Raw genomic sequence first — 22,073 nt, forward strand, 5'->3', positions numbered from 1 at the left:
CGGCCCTGCAGCGCGGCCGCTCGGCGAGCCCAGCCTGCGCCGGCCGGGGCTGCGGATGCTGCCGCCGGGACCGAGCCCGGAGAGAGACGGAGGGAGGGACGGAGAAAGCGGGGCGGTGCCGGTGTCGCCTCCACGGCGACACGAGGAGCTCCTGCCCCGGCCTGCCCGTTTTAAAACACACCCCTGCTCCTCGCGTCTCCGCGTACGTCCCGCGGGGGAGCGCGGCGAGAGCATCGGGGTCGGGAAATGCAAAAGTTACAAAATAAAATAAATTCTGAAAATATAAATTGCCCCCCTCCCTCTACCAAGAAAGGTACGGCGGATCCCGATGGCCGGGAATCCGCGGCCGCTGGAACAGCTCCTTTCCTCAACCGCAAGGGAAAAAAAAAATGCGAGAAGGGAATAAATCGGGATATGTTTCTATTGGGAAATATATCTGGTGGAATCACAGGAGATTACATCTTCTGATCGGCAGGGATTTATCCCGGTTCATATGGTTTTAATCTGCTTTCGCCTCGACCCTTCAATGAGCCGAGGGCGGGGGGAGGATACCCGGTGTGTTCCTTAGATCCGCGGGCAAGCCCCGGCTCTGAGCGGTGTCTGCGGACCCATCTCAGCCCCCTCCGCTCCCCTCGGACCGCCCGTCTCCTGCGGCCGGCGCTTGGAAAGACTAAATCCGAGCCCTCCGCGAAGCTGATCCCCGCTCCTGGCCGGACCCCGCCGCCGCTCCGCCCGCACAGCCGCCGCAACAGGTCCGGTGGCGGGGTGGCCCCTGCCCGCGGGAGTGACCGGCCAAGCAGCCCAGGGACAGGGCTGCAGCTCTTCCCCGACGAAAACCTCCTTTTTTGTTAAGAAAATCAAAACTAACAGCACCACCAGTCCGCCGTATATCCCACCTCCAGTGATTTAGCGGAGGGAGGGGCAGGGGCAGAGAGCACAAGGAGGGGTGGCTGTGAAGAGGGGGAGCCGGGCCGCTAATAAATCTTATTAAAGATCTATTTTTTTTCATATACTGATTGGCTTGCATTCCGGCGCAACGCGGCTCCGCACGGTATTTAGCACATGCAGAAAGTTGGAGCTGATCTTAAATGGCTCGGAGGTGACTGCAATCCAGGAGCCGGCGCACTTGAGCCTCTGAGCGCTGGGGAGGGCCAGGGAAGCGCGGAGCCCTCCCGCTGGTTGGGCCCGGCCGCGGCAGCCCAGCGGGGTCCTGCCAGTCCTTCCACTGACAACACCCCGCGAAGGAGGAGCCTCGCCGGGCCGTGCTGAAGGCGTCAGGAGCTGCAATTTCCAACTTAGCATCTTGGCAGGACCCTTCGGAAAGCGAGAGCGAGGAGGAAGGGAAAAAAAAAGCCCCCCAGTGCAAGGGGGAGAGAGAGAGAAAGAGAGGAGGGGGGGGAGGGAAAGAGGGGAAAGCAAGGGGGGGAGAAAAAGGAGGAAGCGGTGCCCCGCTGCAGGCGAAAGCGGAGCAGCAGCCCCGGCGCAGAGCAAGGTGCCGCCTCTGCCCAGCTGGCGAGGGCGGAGAGGCGCCCGCGAAGCCCCGGCCGCAGCCGCCCCAGCCCGGCAGCGCGGCGGCTCCCTCCCGGCGCCTTGGGCTCCCGGGTATATGTGCGCGCCTGGCCATGTCGTATCCTCAGGGTTACTTGTACCAGCCGTCAGCGTCCTTGGCTCTCTATTCCTGCCCGGCGTACAGCACCAGCGTGATCTCCGGACCCAGGACCGATGAACTTGGGAGATCTTCTTCGGGCTCCGCTTTTTCCCCTTATGCCGGATCTACCGCCTTTACCGCCCCTTCCCCGGGTTACAACTCCCACCTCCAGTACGGCACCGACCCGGCCGCCGCTGCCGCCGCCGCCTTCACTTCCTACGTGGTAAGAGCAGCCGCGGGCAGCCGACACCGCGCCGGGCACGACGGCATCCCGTGGGCGCCTGTCCCCCCCTCACGGGCCTGCTTTTTGTTCCCATTTTATTTTTGAGATCTCGGGGACAAAAGGGAGCGCGGCTCCCCGCCTCGCCGCCCAACTTTCCCGCATCGCCGCCGTGCCCTGCCTCACACTGTTGCTGGCGGCAGCGGCGGGCAGGGCCGGGTGCGGGGGGAGCCGCCGGCACGGCCCGGGTGAGCAGGACCAGGGCAGGCGGGGACCGGTTTCATTCCCTTAGAAAAAAAAAAAAATTAAATGTATAAAAAACACCAATCATAGTTCTGCAACAATTAGGTTGTTGTGATTGAAAAGGGAACGAACTCAGAACGGGTCGGCGATGGGAGAAATCCGGGTGATAAATCCAGGCAACTTTCCCCTGCACGGCGATAATTGGGCTTAAATATTGCAGAGCTCTAATCCCATGGCCGCGAGCTGCTCCGCGGGGCTGCGAGGGGAAGGGAAGGGGAAGGGAAGGGGAAGGTAGGGCACTGCGCCGCCGTGCGCGCCCGCGGGGCACCGCGGGGCCAGTCCGAGTGCGGGACATCCACACCGCAGAGCTGCGGCCACAGCCAACGCCCCTCAGCTACCCCCAAAAACCGGCGACTTTGGCTCAGCTTCTCCTCTATGTTTAGGGCAGAGTTTTACAGTTCCTTCTTTCTTTTTTCTGTATCCTTTTATTTTCCTTTGCCTTTTTATTTTTGCCCTTCTCACCCCCTTTTTATTTTTTTTTTTGTTTGTTTGTTTCTCTTTTATCTTCTTCTCTCTTTTCTTCTTCCTTTTATTTTTTCCTCCTCCCGTCCCTGGGCAAGGAGGAGCGGCCCAGCCAGCCCGGCCGCCTGGGCCCGGCAGGTTGTCTGCCGTGATCGCAGCGCGGGGGAAAGGCTCCGGTTCCCCTGCCGCTGTCCGCCCCCACGCCGCGCTGCCCACTTGCTTTTCCGCGCCTGCATTTGGGGGAGAACTGCTGGATTGCTGCAGGCAGCCGGTGTTCTCCGACTACGGGCCCCGGAGAGCCCCCAGGGCCCTTCCTCCCGGGAAAGAGCCCGGAGACAAGCCGGGCAGGGCCCGGCACCGGGGGAGAGGCGGCGGGGCGCGGGGCAGGGGCTGCGGGCAGGCCCTGGTGTTGCCTTTGCCCTGTCATTGCCGCCCCGCGGCCGCTGACCTCGCCCCGCCGGGCCGCTCTCCCCTCTCTCCCCAGGGCTCGCCCTACGACCACACGCCGGGCATGGCTGGTTCCCTGGGGTACCACCCGTACGCGGCGCCGCTCGGCTCCTACCCCTACGGGGACCCCGCGTACCGCAAGAACGCGACGCGGGACGCCACAGCCACCCTCAAGGCCTGGCTCAACGAGCACCGGAAAAACCCCTACCCCACCAAGGGCGAGAAGATCATGCTGGCCATCATCACCAAAATGACCCTCACCCAGGTCTCCACCTGGTTCGCCAACGCGCGGCGGCGGCTCAAGAAGGAGAACAAAATGACCTGGACCCCAAGAAACCGCAGCGAGGACGAGGAGGAAGAGGAGAACATCGACCTGGAGAAAAACGACGAGGACGAGCCCCAGAAACTGGAGGAGAAGGGGGACCCCGGAACTCCGGACACAGGTAGGACAGCGGGCTCGGCCGGGTCACGGCGGCCGCGCCCTCGGGGCTGCCCCGGGCCGGTGCGGTGCGGCGGTGGCGGGGCGGCCTGTTCCCCCGAGCATGCAGCCGGGGCGGGGGGAGCCGGCGGGCAGCGGAGCGGGCCTGGCCACGGCGGGGACCGAAGGGTGGGCGGCGAAGTGGGTGGGCGGGTTTGGGGGCGCAGGGCGAGACCGAGAGCTGCCCCCCCACCCCTGTCCTTTCTCCCCCTACCAGGAGCGGCGGATCCCAAGGCAGCGCCGGGCTGCGAGCGCCTCCAGGAGTCCCCCGGCCCCCGGGAGGCCGAGAGCGGCCTCAGCGACTCGGATTGCAAAGAGCTGGCGGAGGAGCGGCTCGACGGGCCGCCCGTCCCCCACAAGGCGCCCGGCGCTTCCCCGCTGGGACCGTGTCCGGCGGGCCGCGGGCCGCCGCCGGCGGGCGGCGAGGAGCCCCCGCCGTACCGCCCGCCCTCCGCCGCCGCCGGGCCGCCGCACGCCGCCGACCTGCACCCGCTGCTGCCCGCCGCCACCGGCGCCTCTGTCATCCACTCGCCGCAGCAGGCGGCCCTCGCCAAGCCCAAGCTCTGGTCGCTGGCCGAGATCGCCACCTCGGCGGACAAGGCTAAGGAGGCCGGCGGCGAGGCGGCACCCCCCGGCCCCGCCGTGCTGGGCGGCAGCGGCCCGTCCCGCTCGCCACCGCGGCCGCGCTCGCCGGCCGCGCAGTGCCCCTTCCCCAACGGGGCGGTCCTGCCCCGGCCGCTCTACTACACGGCGCCCTTCTACCCCGGCTACACGAACTACGGCTCCTTCGGGGCCCTGCACGGGCACCCCGCCGGCGGCCCCGCCGCCGCCGCCCCCGGCGCCCACTTCAATGGATTAAATCAGACTGTCCTCAGCAGAGCCGAGAGCCTGGCAAAAGACACTAAAATGATCAGGAGCCAGTCCCAAGTAGACCTTTGCAAAGACTCACCTTACGAACTGAAGAAAGGTATGTCCAACATTTAATATCGGCTTCTCCTCCCTAACCCCTCCTGGGACTGTGGTTTTGTTCCTTTCTTTTTTTTTCCCTTTTTTTTTTTTAATTTATTTGAGAGAAATAATAAATTGCTTTGGCAGTTATTTTTCCAGTACCAAAAGAAAAACAAAACAAACAGAAAAAGACCAGCTCCCCGCTCCCTCCCAGCACCCTCTTCAAAAGTTTATAGAGTCTATTTGAAATGGCTGGGTGGAAATCGCCCAGAAATGTCTTAAGCAAGTGAAAAGCAAACGAGTGACACACTCTCTCACACATACACAAAGAAGAAAGATTTGTATTAAATCTTATTCTGTATATTTAATGTAGCTTTTTTGTATTTAAATTGATAATACAGTATCTTTGAAGTAAATTATGAAATCAAGACAACTGTACAGGTATTAATGTTGTTTTCGTAATATAAATATATACATTTCTGTGTCTTTTTCCGAATTGTTTCATAGTTTTAAAATATATATATACAAGTTTAATTTAATTTTTTATGCCTATTGTTTTTTTTTCCTTGGGTGTGAGTTAAACTATAATGCAAAAAAGAGACAAAAAATGAAATAGGTTATACGTATTAGATTAAAAAAAACCCCAAACCTGCAGCCGCCTTTGTAAAATGCAAATATTTAATTAAAAGAGATTTTTAACAGAATCAAAACCACTCTCTTTTTGCAACGGGCAGATATGTGCATAGCTGCAGAAAAATAAACGCATGTCTTAAAAGAGACGCGGGGCTCCATTTAGGACCTCACAGTGGTACCTGAAGCCTTTTTGGAAGTGGCAGGAAATTTTTAAAAGGTCGGGGGGCTCCGGAGCCGAGAGCCTCCCGCGGGGCCAGGAGAGGCGAGCGGCGGCGGCAGCGGGACGGGGCCGGGTGCGGGAGGGACGCTGTGTTCCCAGCGGTGAAGGCTTAAATCAGGCCACGCACAAAAGCACTTGTTAGAAACACCAAATCGAAGCGCAGTCCCATCTTTTAACCTAATTACTTCCAATCAGTGTCGTGTTTTATGCAAAGCAATCAGCTGGTGAACTTTGCTAATGAGTTCGATTTTCTGCCAGATTTAGCCCGCGTCGCTGCGGCAGCGGTGCTGCGGCGGCAGCCGGGGCCGCCGACTGCACGGGCAAAGGCGCTCGGTGCGGCGGGGGCCGCCGCCGCCCCTTTCCCTTGCCCCGCTCCCCAGCCCCGCTGTCCCCGGCCCGCGGTTGGGGCGGTCCCGGCGGGGCCCGCGGGCGCGCAGCCCCGCGCAGGGCCGGCCGCGGGCGCGGTGCTCCCGGCGCTGGCAGGTAGGTGTCACACTCGGCCCGGGTTTGGCTCCCGCCGCCCGCTCGGCCGTGCGGGAGTCCCGCGGGGCCGCGCTCCGCTCCGCGCCGAGGCCGCAGCGCCGCGGCTGATGGTGGGACGGGGGCCGCGCCGCCGGGCAATCCCGGCCACCCGAAGTCCCTTGGGAGCGAGGACAGAGAGCGCCCTGAGCCCCCTCCGCCCGTTCTGCCGCTCCACAGCCCGAGGCGGGGGGAAGTGGGTCCCCGAGCGGATTAGAGGCTCCCCAGCGCGGAACCTCCCCCCGAAAGTCAGTTCCCGCTCGGGCGGCTGCCCGAGCAGCCCGGTGCCCTGCGCAGAAATAACGGCGAGGAGTGTTCCACAGCCGGCTTCGGGAACCGGTCCCTCCTTGTCCAGTGTGGATTTTGGGGGTGTCAGCTGTATGCTGACATCGACACTGCTGATGTGATAGGAGTATGACTGGGACCTCTGGGGCTGGTGCCGAGACACCCCTCCGTTTGCTTGGATTTTTTTTTCTTTACGAGCCAAATAATTATTTTTTAATCTCTTCAACTTTGTCAAACCTATTTATTAGCTGTAACAGGTTTATTCATGCATACTTATATTTTACGGGAATTTAAATAGTAGTTTGTATTTTGAGTTTTAAAGATGCAGTCTATATTCCCTTGGTTATACTATTTTTTGTAGACAATCTGGTTTAAAATCAAAATTGTTTCAACTGAACGTGCAAATAATCAAATACTCCTGGGATAATAGTATGTTATTTTGTCATTTTATTAATGATAAATGATTTTTTAAAAAAACGCTCGAATTCATCCGTTGGATATGTCATTTCCAGTCGGTGAGACCTGCAGGAAGGCGTATTTTTCGCATAGCAGTGAGTTTTGTTGGACTCACCTGCCTTGTTTAAAACGGGATAAAGTTCTGGCGGCAAGGGGCAGGGTAGCGCTGGCTCGGGTAGAATCAGCCCCGATGTGCGGGGCTGGAGGCAAAGCGCCGCGGGCCGCCTCTCGCCCGGGCTCTGCGGGCCGCGTCCCCCCGGCGGAGATCGCCTCCGGCGGAACTCGGGGAAACTCCCTAGCGCCCTGTGCTAGAGGGAGCGACAAAGCCCCTCAGGACCGCGCTCCCGAGACAACAGGTTCCGCGGAGGAACGACTAACCTAAAATAAATAGGTTTCAATTATTCATCTAGCTTTTTTTAATTGTCGTGCTACCTTTCCACAGCTGATCTTCCGATCTCTGAAAAAGCTATTTTGCAAAGCAGCTTAGGAGCTTCGCTCGTTCAAAAGCCCTATTCCTTATACTCAGGGCTATTCTGAATAGGTCTATTAGCGCTCTCAATACGGTTTTCGTTTGATGTATAAATTCCTAAGGGAATTAACCGTTTCCTTTAGGTTGTAGCCCGTCGCCTATTTTAAACCATAACTATTATTGTAGCCCAAACGATTTCATACAACAATTTTATTCATCACCCTTTTCCCCTGCCACAGGAGATATACTGTATAGCCATTCTTTAACATAAGCACGAATTTACCAGTTTCTTTCCCGTAACAGAGTAGGGGGGAGGGGGCAGCGTTTGTCTTTTTTGCCTCTGGCATGTTAATTTGTTTAAAAAAAAAAAAAGAAGAAAGGATAAGGATACCCTAAAATAAAAATAACGCCTGCTGCCAGTTAGAGCTGCCGTAGGTTACTCAGGAGCAGCCCTCGGAGCAGCCGGGAGCGACTCTCCCGCTGGGAGCGGAGCCCTCCCGGGGCGCGGGCAGGGCCGCGGGCTGCCCCGCGGAGGTTTGGGGCGCGAGGGCTCCGCTGCCGCTCCGAAGCGCCTTTTGGGCAGGTGAAGGGGAAGAGCGGGGCTGGCGGTGGGGTCCTCCAGACTGGGCTTTCATCAGCTCTCCTGGCAGCAGGTGCTTGCCCAGGGGTGCAGGTGGGAACGGCTCAGCCTCCGCTGGGCGCAGCTCCGCTCCCGGAAGAAACCGCTCGGCCCTTTCCGTGTCCACTCCCTCCCCTCTCCGTCCCGGGCCCCACGGCACGGCCCTTGATGGGACGGGGGCGCCGCGACCCCTATGCCGCCCGCCTCGACGGCGCGGGTCGAGCGGCGCAGGTGGCAGCGGGGTGCAGCAGAGGGGCCGCCCTGTCCCCCAGGTGACAGTCCGACATCCCCCCCAAAACCCTCCAGCGCGGCCGACAAGTGTGTTGGCGTGGCTGGCCCGGCAGGACCCACGCGTGGGGCCGCAGAAAGAGCTCAGTCTCCAGGTCACGTCCGCGGACCGAGGATCCGGGACCCTAGAGGAGACAAGCCGGGGCTCCCGGCGGAAAGCGGCAGCTCGCCGGGCAGGGAGCGCAGCTCGCCTCAGGGAGCCGGGGCGACGTCCCACTCCTCGCCCGTCCCAGCCAAGCGCCCTGACCCCGGGGAAGAATGAGGCTTCCCTGGAGAAACCCGGGCAAGCGTCCCGAGGTCAGCCATGCCCGTTCCTGATGGGCCTACCCACACCTCAGCGCGCCCGGGATGACAGGACCGATCCCAGGTGGACTGCGAGGCCAGGGCTGTAGCCACTGCCCCCATCCATCCCATCCACGGCAAAATTCTCTCAGTCCTGGAAGCAAAGAGACAGAGCTGGGGGTGCGGTCCAGCACAGCCCCCGAGCTCCGGCAGGGATCCCCAGAACCTCCAGCCTCGGTTCTCAATTGACGAGACGGAGGGGGAGAGAGGCGAGGAGCCTGGCGCAGCCCTGCTGCTTCCTCCTTCACGCTTAAAAACAAAACAAATCCTAATTTAGACCCTCAACACCCCGGACCGTGTTTACATCCCCCCCGCTGCTCTCCCCGCGAGTGTTGCCTTTCCAATTGTCACGATTAACCTACGGGGCTCCCGCTCGGCGCGGAGCCTCCGCGGCGGCCGGGACGGCGCGGTCGCGTCTAATTGGCTTATTGGACCTCCCCCCACACACCTCCCCCGCCCCGGCAAGAGGTTCTGAGCAGCATCTTGCCGTGCCTAGGAACTACGTGAAAGCCCCTTCACCAAGAAAACACGGGAAATCACACGGTCAGCAAGTTTAAAGAGACGAATAAAAAATATCACAGGGGTTTGCAGTAGGGAAAAGTACAGGAACTTCAACCCAAAACTGAGATGACTTTAGGAAAAACAAAAACAAAACCAAAAAAACAAAACAAAACAAAAAAATCCCAACCACAAAACCTAAAAGAAAACAAAGGAAAACTCGTCCGCACGGCCCGGTCCGGCCGGCGCCCAGTGCCGGTGCGCAGCCGCGGGTATTCCTCAGCCGGCGGCGCGGTGCGGTGCGCCCGGCTCCGCAGTGTTCCGCCCGCCCCAGCAGCGGCAGCCTGGCTCGGGGCAGGCTTGGAGCGGCACGGGAGTGCCGGGGAGCCCGCCCGCCCTCCCCACCATCCCCCTCCCGCTCCCCTTTTTCTGTGACCTGCCACGATTATTAGTAAGGACATCTGTGGCTGGCAAGGGAACAAGTGTTACCAAAACCAGAACCGGCTGTTTTTCCAAATGAGCAATATGTTAATTCCTCATCCCCCCTCTGGTTTCTTTAAAACCTGGCACAAATACATCAATGGCGGAGAATAAGGAGCCTTTGCAGAGAACAAGTGCCAGTTTTGAATTTACCTTTTGTGTGAGCCTCAGATGCAATCTTGAGGCATTTTTTCCCTTCTCTCCCACAGAAAAAGAGTGTTAATCTGCCCTATCTTGGGACCCAAAAGGATTGGAGTGGAGTAGATATTCACTGGAATCACATAGGGGAATAAGGGTCTTGCTTTATTGAATCATCAAATCCCAGGAATGAAGCTCTTAATTAATTATGGGTGCTAAAAATTCAGGCCAGCTGTTTCTTTTTACTTGGCTCTGACAGAGAAAGACAAAGTCTACATCGAGATCTTCTAAGGCGCATTCAGCATAAATCAGCGCCCTCGGCGGCGCTCCCGGCCGCGGCGCGACCCGGCGGTGACAGATGGCGCATTGTCCCCGCATTCCTCCACCGCGCCTCCGCGGGCGCGGAAGCGGTCGCCCGGCGGCGCGGCCCGACTCAAACCGGGGACCTTTCTCTGCCGGGGAAAGGGCTCGTCCGGGACCAGCGAGGGACGAACGGGCCGCGTCTGGCCGAGGTGCCGGCCCTGCCCGACGGGGCGGCCGCGGGAGAAGCTCCCGCGCAGGTTCTGCCTTTTCTTGCCCGAGAGCGCTCCGCAGGCGCCTCCTCCGCCCCCGGCAGGCCCAAAGCGCCGTTCCCAGTCCCCGGCCCTTCTCCGAGGCTGCGGCTGGAGCCCCGGCACCAAAGACCTCCTCGGTTTCCCTCGCTGCACCCAGCACCCTCGGCGATACCTCCATGGGACCACCTAACGCTGGCGCGAGGGACACGGGGTCCCCAACATGGGCGCTTCTACTTTCCTCCCGAAGGCAGAAGCGTTTCCCTGCGCGGCCGCCGAGTCCCCCGAGGCCCGCAAGGGGCAGGAGGGGGCGGGGGTCGCAGAGGCGCGGAGAGCCGCGCAAGCAGTGCGGCTTCAGGGCCCGGCCGCGGCCCGCCGGTCACCTCCGTCCCAATCCCCGCCACCCGCCCCCGCTAAATAGCCGGTACTCAACGGGAACAACCGTGCTATTTTCATGGCCAGTTTGCAGGCGAGAGGCGCCCGTGGCGGATGGGGCTGCCCGAGCCCCTCTCGCCTCCTCCTGCCCTTTTTTGTCAGGGAAATCTCTGCCGGTTCACCTCGGCGGGGCCGAACACAGGAGGCTGGTCATGGGGTGCTCAGCGACTCCCCGGGGTCGGACCCCTCCGGGCGCTTCCAGCCTCCTCAGCCGAGGATCTCTTCACCTCCAACTACCAGAAAATAAATGTCCTCCGCACGGCGTTACTCATCTGTTATAATTAGAGCATGTGCGAACTCGCAGCGTGCCGGGAGCCCGGCTCGGGCTGATGCAGGCACTTGTGCAATAACCACCTCTTTCTGCCGTGGCGGTGCTGCGCGGGCAGCCCGGCAAGGGCCGGCTGGGGCCGCATCCTGCCCCGGGCCGCATCCTGCCTCGCACCCGTTCTGGCTCGGCTCGCCCCTGCGTCCGCGACGGGAAGGGAGCGGCGTCGTCCTGATACCTCTTTTCCCCTGAAATTGGCTCTTATTTGCCTAAAGCTAACCACAGACCTCTCCACGCTCATGGCTGATGGATGCAAATGTAAATGTGCACTTATTTAATTGGATCAGGTCCCAAGATAAAAGAGATAAACGGCTCCCAGTTTGCCAAGTTATTTTCAGAGGCATGCAGCGATGTGTGGAGAGAAAGTTAATGAAGAGGAGAAGAGTCACACTGTACTTAAAATACCTCAGGTCTAGACTCGGGGAGAGGGAAGCATCGAAGTCCGCCGCGGCGGACCGGCGGGGGGCTCCGCGCCCGGGCCCGCGCAGCCCCGCGCAGCCCCGCGCAGCCCCGCGCAGCCCGGCTCGGCGGGGCCGCAGCTACCGCACGTAGCGCCTCACCCAAGCCGCGGCGGGCGGGGGGAGGCTGCGCCCTACGTGGCAATTAATGCCCTTCCCCTCTTCCCTCCACCAAAATTGTTCTCCGTTACTGCCGTCTCCTCTTGTTCCTCCCCGTGTTGTACATCCGTATGCATGAGACATTAACAGACGGTTATTGATACAAACATAGTTTTTGTTGCTAAAGGCCTTCCAAAACAAATTCTCCGGCTGAATGCCAATGTATGCATGTTGGCTGGTGACAGCTGATTAGTGAAATGATTTACGGCCAAGTTAAAAAAAATGATACTGTCAAAGGCAGCAATTTGAAAAAAAGATAAGACAGTACAGCCTCAAGGCTTCCCACTGTAAAGCCACCCAACAAATCTAAACCTACACTACAAATACCTGAAACACTCAAGGAATCAATTGGTCGCAGATTAAATACAGTCTGTATTCTGGCTCGCCCTGGTAATCTGTAACTCTCCACAGGAGCAGCCCCTCAATTTATGCCTTCAGCCTCACCTGCGGCAGGGCTGCCTCCTGCCCGAGCTGCCCTGCCGGCCTCCCAGCACCCCTGCAATCGGAGACTTAGGCCTCCTTTTTGTTTCAAGACTTTTTCTCTCATTAATTGATTAAAAAAATCCCCCTTCCCTCATTTCTCTGTAGCTCTTCTTCATAAAGAAAGCTTTTGCTCTGCAATAAAGTAAGAGACTTTGATCCCAGATCATCCTCTTAGGCCTTCCAGCTGAAATCAGCGGAGAAACTATGTGGAGTTATTGTTCGCACTTGCTGCACTTCTGATTCAGAAAGGGCTGATTTATTAGCTTGTCAAGGGAAGCATTGTTCAGGAAGGCAATCAAAAAGCACTTACCTAGCTAAACTAAAATTACTGCCTTTTCAGTGGCTAATTTGTATAACTCCCATGGAGGAACTTGGGTAGTGTTTGATGAGGCATAAAATGATGATTAATGAATTTATTGGCCTGCTGCTCATCAAATAGGAGTAGTATATCTTTCCTCTATTGGGTGTTGGGTCTAATGCTACATGTCTGTGTAAAGCAAGTCCAATATGATCTCCTTTTTAGCCCCCTTTTAACCCCCATGACCTGAAGAATATCACCGTGTAACAGAGGCAACATCAGGGGACTGCAAAGACAAAGAGCCCGTTTGATAAAACGGTAAATGAGAAACGCCAGGAAAGTTGCTGCAGGGACAGATCTGCTCAGTTTTCGGCTTTCAATCACTTTGACTACTGAAGTGGGAAGAATGTAGAAACTAGATAAGGTGTGAGAAGCAAAAAGAAAATGATAAACCAATTTTAACTTTCATAAAGGATCCAGCCAAACAACTTCATTGCTACTTGAAAGAATGAGCGAGCACGGGAAGTGCTGGGATTCCCGAGCAATCAGGCATGCTGCAGCACCTCACCACCCAGCTGTGCATGGAGACACAGGGAAGATTCCCCCAAATTTGCCATATCCAGGGCCAGCATGTAACCTGCTTGGTACTCTGATCAGATTTGGTGCAACCATTTTATGTCCTTTTTCCTTCACTGAAACAGCTTTCTCCTCTACTCGGTGTTTAACGCTTGAATCACTCTTTTGGGGCTAAGGGCTTCTGAGAGAAATTACTTACTTTCTCCCTTTTAATAGCCCATACTAAATTACTTGTGATTAAGTGCCCACCTGGATACACATGTGACTTACAGGGTATCTTATGCTCTACACATTTCTGCTTTGAACAGGTTGAGAACACCAGAAGATCAGAAATGTTGCTGACATTTTCAAAAACTTGTTAAAATAAGTTTGCTTGAGATTTGAAGTCAGAGATCTTTCCAGGAATGAATCAATTTAGCTCTTAGCTTCCATGCACAGCTCCCCATTCCTGCAGCTCTGAAGCTTGTTGAGAGATCTGCAGCTTGCACGTCTCCCAGTAAAAATGCACATGCTTTATCTGGAGCCTGTTGCCAAAAAGACAGCATGTCTCATTACCTTTCGAGGTTTCTCAGAAGTACCCTCAGGTCTGTGTATTAGCAGCCCACCGTGCTGAAGACTGAGAAGGTGCAAGAACATTTTGCAGAACTACCGATGTGATCAACACTTGCTAGATGATGTGATGTTCCAAGCTCCAATAAGGCTCAGAGGAGCAGGAAATGGTAACGTGCAGGTACCTGGCAATTCCAGCAGCCTGTCTTCCCTCTCTGCCCCTTCCCTTTGTGCCTCTGCGTACAGAGCCACAGCACAGCCTGCTCTGTGCTCCTTCAGAGGGGAGTCACAAAGTGAAAGCAGCCTGTAGATGATTCTTCCTTTTGCTCTCTTGTGTTGCAATGCAGTCTCTTCTGCATTTTTTTCTTTCCATGACCTGTTCTGGGCTGTGTTAGATGATTTTTCTGGAAAGCTGCTTGGGATTTGACTCAGTCAAGTCTAGATCTCAGCCCAGGATGGCAGGAGAAATTGCTCTCCTTAATTTTAAGGGACTTTAGCTCATGTTTTCTGAGAAATTCTAAAATTCGGCTGTTCCATATTAGATAAGAACTGTGATTTAAAACATTCTTATTTGCAAAATACATGGTATGTAACATACCAAGAATTGTTCATTTTCCAGATCTGTTTAGAAATAGTTTCTGGGATGGTAAAAGGAATATACTCCTGACCAATCTTTAGTTCATCAAAACAAAATTTTCCTGAGACAACACACTGGCTTCCTTGACAAAAGGAAAAAGGCACCCACCTTATGTTAACAAGATCAGAAGACATTTATTTTAATTCTACCAATTGGTATTTGTCTGAGACACTTTTAGCTGAAATGATCCTCTGGAAAATAATGTTTATAAACATCCTTGAACAAATAGCACTCTCCTGACACAAGCCTACCATCAATGTACCTCTCAACAAGTTTTATCTACAAGTCCTTGACTTGTGACTGCTTTTTCAAAGGCTCTCTGTTCATTAGCAATTTAAGGTCACTTTAAGTACTTGTGTCATGAACACATAGCACAGCCGTAAAATATATGTATTAAATACCAGCTGAATTAATATAGGGGTTTATTTTCCTCCACTTGGCTCCCCAAAGCAACATGATCTTACACTCTGATGAAAAAAGACATAGTTCTATTTGCATAATTACAGCAATATTGTAAGTCTTTAGTGCAATAGACCTAAGAGGCCGATTTATGATTAAATATGTATGGCTAAAAGTTACCATGCTGGGTAGTGTGCATAGCATTAGACAATGACAGTTTTGGGACATAATTGCTTTAATGTGGGCAATTAAGACTAAGTGCATGTGATTTTAGTGTCTGCCCTACATTCCTCTGAATGATTACAATGATCAATACACATGATTTGTAAGTCGCTTCCTATTGATCGAATGGTAAAATGTTTGACCTTCCTTTGAGGAAGTAATTTGCTAAATTATGACACCACGTAAAGTCTTTCTTGGTTCAGAGGTGAGGGGTAATGGTGCTCAGAATTTGAAAAAAATAAAATAATTTCACCCCCTTTCCTGAAAGTCAGTCTCTGTAATGTCTCCACCAATTTGCTGACTTCACCTGTGCAGGGAGGAGTCTGGCACATTTGTCTTTGAAACTAGGGAAAAAACAGGAAAAACTGAATTGCAGACTCAGTCTATCTTTGCAAGAAACCCTCTTCATGAACTTTATCTGTTTATTTTATGCCAAATCATGATGAAGTTCTTGACCACAACATCTCTGTTGTTTGCAAGCAGCTGGAGAAAAACGTGCAGCAGCAAAGCTGGGGAAGCGGAGCACACCGTGAGTGCCGTGAGCAGCTGGGACACGTGGCAGGGCTTCCTGGGCTGCCTGCCAGGCCTGATTTAGCTTTGCATGTACAGTACCAAATAGCCTTTGCTATATCACATTAGCAGGTACGAAAAGCAAACCAGCAGTGTTCATGAAAACACATTAGCCGATGAACAGTAACTTAGTTACAGCTGAGGACCTTCCTTCCCTGCTAGCATTACCATCCTAAATGTACACAGTTGCAAATTAGATCAATATTAGTAGATACCAAGGCACTGAGATGTGTCCCATTCCAGGAGTTCACAGAATCACAGAATCAGCTAGGTTGGAACAAACCTTTGAGATCATGGAGTCCAACCTATGACCAACCAGACCACAGCACTGAGTGCCACATTCAGTCTTTTATTAAACACAGGCACAGTGACTCCACCATCTCCTTGGGCAGACCATTCCAATGCTTATTCACTCATTCTGTGAAGAACTTCTTCCTAATGTCCAGTTAAAACTTCCTCTGGAGCAGCTTAAGGCCGTGTCCTCTTGTCCTGTTGCCGGTTTCCTGGGAGAAGAGGCTGCCCTGACCTGGCTGCACCCTCCTGTCAGGGAGCTGTAGAGAGTGATGTTGTCTCCCCTGAGCCTCCTCTTCTCCAGCATGAACATCCCCACCTCCCTCAGCCACACCTCACAGAACCTGTGTTCTAGAACCTTCACTAGCCTTGCTGCCCCTCTCTGCATGTGTTTGAGCAGCTCAATGTCCCTCCTGAACTGAGGGACCCAGAACTGGACACAGCACTCAAGGGACAGCCTAACCAGTGCCAAGCACAGGGGAGGAATCACTGCCCTGATCCTGCTGCCCACACTATTCCTGATACAGGCCAGGATGCCATTGGCCTTCTTGGCCATGGGGACACCCTGCTGGCTCATGTTCACTCTGCTGTCTCATCTCCATCTCAGAGACAAGCCTTCCCAATATAATCCACTCTTCCTGCACTAACACTCAGCACCAACATGCTGCCCTCACCATGGCCAGAACGCACCAGCGGGCTGTGCAAAGTTGCAGTTGCCTGTGCAGATCAAGCTTAAAACTTCAGTTCTTCTCCACCTTACCCAGAACTGGGGCATCCCCAACCTCCCGTGCTGTGCTCAACCTCCCCCTTCCCCCAGCTCCTGCCTTCCCAGTCCCCTGCACTCCAGCCTAGGTGAGGAAAGTAGCTGGAGCACAGCTACAACATGCTCACTTTCACACTGCTGGCAAAGGAACTATAATGGACTAGGAGGACACTTAAAAATTATGATATGGAAGATGGAAGATGGAAGATGAAAACATACCACAAATCATGTAGCTAGCAAGAAACATCCTATTTACTGGCTGTTGTGCCAAGCACACACACCGTAACACAATGTCCCACTGTTATATCCTCTCCGTAAGGAGAAGACAGCATCAAAGAGTTCATAAATTTCCTAAAACAGCAGTACTGAACAATGAGTTAAACTACAAAGCAGTTGGAATTCCTGGTTAGAAAAATGTTCAGTCAGACAAAGGGCTGAGTTGTTGGAAAACTGAAGGTAAATCTGCTTGCCAGATCTAAGGGGGCAGGCCCTCCTGGAGCTCACCAGCCACTGCTGAAGCATCCTTGGTGCAATTCCTTTTCTTTCTAACTAGAGGTGGTGCTTGTACACCAGTTACAGACAGACTTTCTGGGATGAACAGGACTGCTCTGAAAGTCCACCCTTCCCCACCCCTAACTCTACACCAGTCCTATGCCAGGAGTGAAGTGTATGACTCCAAACCATAATCATCTTGTATCTAGATTTTGAACGTTCCTTTTGGGTTTCTTCCAGGGTCTTAATGACCCTCAAAGAGACTTAAGGTTCCCCAGATGTTTCATTTTTAAGAAATCTTACAGACTAAAGTTGTTAAGGCTACGCAGTATACTATAGTCACTCTTAGCTGCATTTAAAAACCCAAACATATGACACAGCCATGGATTAAAACTAAATAAGCATTTTCTTATTCATGGTGTCATTCCCTCAGTAGTAATCCATTCTCAACATGCAACTAGTGCTCTAGCCTTTGGTCCCATTACTGGATGACCCAAGTTGAGGTAGCTGGTGATTATCACTGGATAAGAGGACAAGAGGATGGAAAACTGGTGGTGGCAGTACTAACCAACTGTTAAACATGAGAAGCCCCAGGCAGGGTAACTTGCTGCTGAGAAAGTTGTTTATGCTCCATTTTGGAAATTTTCCTAGCACAATGTAGTCAGACAGATGTGTTTCCATTACTTTTCATTTAAACTAATTCTTCTTTGGTGACCTCCTTTTTTTTTTCTTTTTTTTGAATCAGATGAGTGGATTTACCCTGTATTTGAATTGCATGTTACTATGCTTTAAAAATGTACAGAGACTGAGATATCCATCATCTCATAGAGACTGCATATCATCTCATGATGATATCCATCATCTCATTAGAGGCTCCTTGAGGAATCAACACGAGAAGGTGAAAGCTGCAGACCAAGGCACAGGAGCTGCGTCAGTAAGCACCCCTACTCAACCCATCCAGATAAATCTACTGGAGGAGGAGAAGGCAGAGAGGGATGGAAATGCATCTCTGACAAGCACAAGCTGCAGCTGAGCTGCAGGTTGGCACGGGGGCTGCAGAAGGCACAAGGGTGGTGCTGAAGCTGGGCAGAGCTTGGCAGCCTGGGCCCAGTCACCAGGTGTGAAAAGCAATGGCCAGAGAGACTTGGGGGGACTCCTGCCATGGGCACAAGGCCAGCAGAAGGCTGGCAGTCCCCAGCACTGGCCAGGGCCTGGGTTGAACAGGAACCACATCCCACAAAGCAGCTTAGGCCGCCGCTGTGTACAAGAAAAATCTGTGTATAATCAGCAGGGTACCAACCTGCTGGCTGCTGGCACAGCTGTGCACACCTGCAACAGAGAGCCCCATGGATCACTGAGGGAGGCCTCACTCCCTGCCACTGAACCACACCAGTGGAGAAGCCAGGAAAACTCCACAGAGCAGCATGGAACAGAATGTGACAGAAAGACATGTTTGTGTTGTGGTCCCACCCATGATGGGGAGATAGGAGGTAAAAACTGGCTACTTCATCTCATTCTGCCTCTTTTCATTGTTTTTCTGTGGGTAAAACTAGGATTCACACACCCCAATAGCATAGTTTTCTCCAATTTTTATCTTAACATTTTTAAATATTCTGTGCACTGGAAATCCTGACCTTCAACTGAGAATTAAGCCATTGGATATTCTTTGTTCAAACTCTTCAGCTATTGAGGTCAGATGTCAAGATTTACAGTTTAAAAGATAAGAGCTGCTGCCACAGTTTTCTCAGAATCTTTTCCCTGGGGAACATGTTCCCAGGTTTCATTTGGCCTGAACCTCCAGGCACTGCCTATGCTCCTTTTTCCCATTTTTTCCATTTTTTCATAGGCCCACTACATAGGTTCCAAGCTGGAGGTAGCATCTGCACCCGAGCTGGCATCTGGCAGGGATTCAGTCACCTAAAAAGAGGCCTCTGGGGCATCTTAGATTCCTCTGGGACATGCAAGCTATTCCCATAGGATCTCTGAGAGGCCTGCACTGGGGCAGCATGGAGGACAGGGAGGTACTGTAGGGCACCTCAAACAAAATAAAAAAGTGTGAGTGACTGAATCTCAGCCCTAAAGACGTTCATAGTCCCCAGCAAGAAAAGGCACTTTACGACATTATTCATTTTCTCCCCAAATCAATGCCTAAAACAAATCAGAGGATTGACACACTGAAAGTGCTGATCTTGCTCTGCTGCCTGTGAGGAGAGCCCAGGGTGAGCCACAGGCTCTGCTGCCCCTGAGGAAAGCCCAGGGGACATTCAAAGCCAGGTGAGAGGACTTCCCCCAAAACTACATACAGATGTGCCTCTCCCTGCTAGTTCCCTGACTTCAGTGATCTAAGTCTAACAAAACCCAGATCTATCTCCTGTAAAAATATACCTCAGTTCTTCCGAGTCTACAAAAAATGTTTGTGAAAAAAACAATCACTTATCAAAATTCTTACAGTCCAACTATCTCTAAGACATAGATTTAAGTACCACTACAAAACACAATTAAATTATACAGTGGTTGCTATAATTAATGAACAAAACCCTTGCTTAAAACTTTTACTTACATTGCAGCTTTACTCATGAACACTTCCCTTGCTTTTCCATTGAAATATTTATGGAATAAGATAAAAATCCATGACCCTTACTCAGGAATGCTTATAGCCACATACTTCGCTTTAAACATAGAGCCATTGAACTTGATGAGACTTCAACACACAACTAAATTGCACAGTTCAGCCTGGACTGGTCCCTCACACAGCACTTTATGTAGGGGATTCAGATTCAAAAATCTGGTTTTTTTAAGGTGTGAAATAACACCAAATATATGATTAATCAAATGACTGCATCAAAACTAGTTTTTGCCCAACTAAATTACTAGATAAGATGAGAAGAGAAAAAGGGAAATATTAAAATATGTCAACATAGGAATGGAAAAAGAGAAACTTTAAAAGAAAAACTAGTAGCAGGATTCATGGTATTCTCCAAGTTCAAAATGTAACTGACACATTTCTTTGTTGCTGTTAATTGTGTTTTGCCTTCATATTAACTGCATCTCTTTGATGAATATTTTTAAAAATAAAATAATGGTTATCACTCAGGCTGCTTTGAAGTACTTCTGAGTTGAATGACTGGTAGCATTTATTGATTTCATAGTGTGACACTAGAAGTTTTGATATGGGATTTTAAAAAACGATATTTGAAGTTAAAAGAAGACATCTTGATTAAAGCCAGAACAAATTGTTTGGCTGAGATTCAAACTCTGGTTCACATGCCTTTCCAAGTTTGTAGATTCACTTGCTTGCTAGAAAAAGCCCATATGCTTTCAATGGAGGAGCTCAAAATTCATGCCATGGAAAGGCAGGAAACTGCTTCAAAGTTGGGAACCAATGGTCCAGCTTAAACCCTAAGGGAAAAATACACTCATAGACATTAGATATAAGAATGAGGTAGAAAGGTCTTGTTTAAGGAGTTCAGTTCTGAGACACAGACAGTGTGACCTTGAACCAAACCCCATATTCTTCTGGCCCATGTGCAAACCATTGATAACATCATTCTCATCTTCTCCTGGGCAGGGAGCTGTGAGGATGAAGAGCAGCTCTGTGGTGCTGTAAGTCATTGTGCTGCCTGGAGAGATGAGCTGTTGGGTCATCACTTCAGGTCTCAGAGAGACTGTGATGAATGCTACAGATCTGGTGGGTGCAATCACTCCCTGCCTGCAGCCTGGGTAATTCTGGTTCAAAAGGTACCTCAGACTCCACCACACAGGGCACTGAGTTTCTGTGCTGGCCACTTCTACTGCGATATGTGATGCGCTTCTCCAGGTGAGGAGGGAACATTTAGCCAAGGACTGGCCCATGCCTGAGGGCTGCTCAGTACTTGAGGATGAGCAGACCCTGCAGCTGTCTCCTCCTGTACAGTCCAGCACATTGGGTATTGTCCTGTGTGGCTTAAAGAACAAGAGTGGAACTCGTTCTTCAGAATGGACCAAAAGCACTAAACCTTTACAGAGATCATCTGCTCAAAAGCCACTTGGGCCCTTATTCTTTAAATAACTGACCTAAAGCACCTGCTCATAAAGCAGTTTCTGCATCGTGGGAGATGATCATCACTTCTTTCCTTGACCTTCTTCCATTGCTGGTTTCATGAGGGATGAGACTGACTTTTAAAGGAAAAATTTGCTAGTGCCATTTGGGAAGGTCATGAAGAAAAAAAGAGAAAGTTGTCAGTTTTAGCAATGGAAACTGTAGTAAGTCACCAGCAGGCTACTGACCGAGTTGTTAAACTCAGGGGGAAAAAAACTGTTAGGTGAGCTGGTTAATATCAAGGCTCACCACTCACTTCTGCATACTACAAACCATGTCAAAAGCTTTCCAGTAATCAGTAGAGCTTAAGAAAAGTCTCTGATTAACTTTTCTTTCATCTTTCTCTTTTCCATCTGGTGTTAAAGATCAAACCTTCAGTTCCTCTACTCTTTTAAGCCTTGCCTGTTTGACAGAAAACCTCTCATCCATCTTAAATCTAGCGTGGGCTAGAATGTCTTTCAGCAGTGGCTAGAGGGTAGATATATTATCAGATAGTAACCATATTGCTCCCTCTGCTTTTACTTTAGCTCTGTATTTGTTATTACAGGATATATCTGGGGTTTGTGAGTGTTCAGCCTCTATCCATCTACTGCAGGGATAGTGCTGCTAATGCTTTGCAAATCACTGCACTATTTATTTCCAGTTTAGGAATGTCCTATCTGTGCTTTGCATAACTTCTTCCAATTTTACCAGAAGCCCAGAATACTTGTCTCCTGGGACTTGCAGCATCTGTACTCTTAAAGACACTATGATGTGGGAATGATGGTGACTTTGAAAGTGCTGGGGCTGGAACTGTTTCATACTGCACTACTACTGATTGTCAGCTGGGTAAGAGCAGCATCTTCCCCTTCAACATAGACTCCAGGAAGGTAGGGATGCTCAGCCACCCCTTTGAAATCATTGCCTTCTTGGTGGGATATGGATAAAGACTTCTGGAACTGCTGGCATTGACTTACACCTGCCATGGCAACTTCCATGGCACTCTTAGAGGTGTTTCTTAGCAGCAGCAGAAAAGCAGATCTAAGTATTTGCTATGTGACTTACCCAAAACAGAAAAAGAGGTCACACCCCAACAGCACATTGTGGCCACCAGTTAATAATATAGAATATAATATTAATGGTAAATGGTAATGGATAAAGGTAAATATAGATAATTACAAGATCATTACATTTCTCATTATTTCAAAATGAGGCATCTTTTCAGGAAGAGAAAATCCATTTTCTTCCTGGCTCTGCCACCTAACACCACTTTTAATCTATGACTTCATAGTCCATGTGAATTATCAAATCCACTCAAAATATCATTTTCAGGCTAGTTATTGTACCAGAAATTC

At 52.0% G+C, this 22,073-nt stretch overlaps 1 protein-coding gene across 2 annotated transcripts; it reads left to right on the forward strand.

Moving 5' to 3' along the window:
* Positions 1–1,430: 1,430 nt before the first annotated feature.
* IRX5 (iroquois homeobox 5) lies at positions 1,431–5,002 on the forward strand. Of its 2 annotated transcripts, none has more exons than XM_021555018.3 (3): positions 1,431–1,871; positions 3,118–3,523; positions 3,776–5,002. In XM_021555018.3, exons 1-3 carry the CDS (start codon positions 1,623–1,625, stop codon positions 4,540–4,542), a joined length of 1,422 nt encoding a protein of 473 aa, XP_021410693.1. In that variant the 5' UTR covers positions 1,431–1,622; the 3' UTR covers positions 4,543–5,002. The 2 variants fall into 2 exon arrangements, with proteins under 2 accessions (XP_021410693.1, XP_021410694.1); XM_021555019.3 differs by having other exon boundaries at positions 1,535–1,871; positions 3,779–5,002.
* The last annotated feature ends 17,071 nt before the right edge of the window (positions 5,003–22,073 follow it).

The sequence above is a fragment of the Lonchura striata genome, chromosome 13 (assembly GCF_046129695.1).
Source record: "Lonchura striata isolate bLonStr1 chromosome 13, bLonStr1.mat, whole genome shotgun sequence".
Taxonomy (NCBI): Eukaryota; Metazoa; Chordata; class Aves; order Passeriformes; family Estrildidae; genus Lonchura; species Lonchura striata.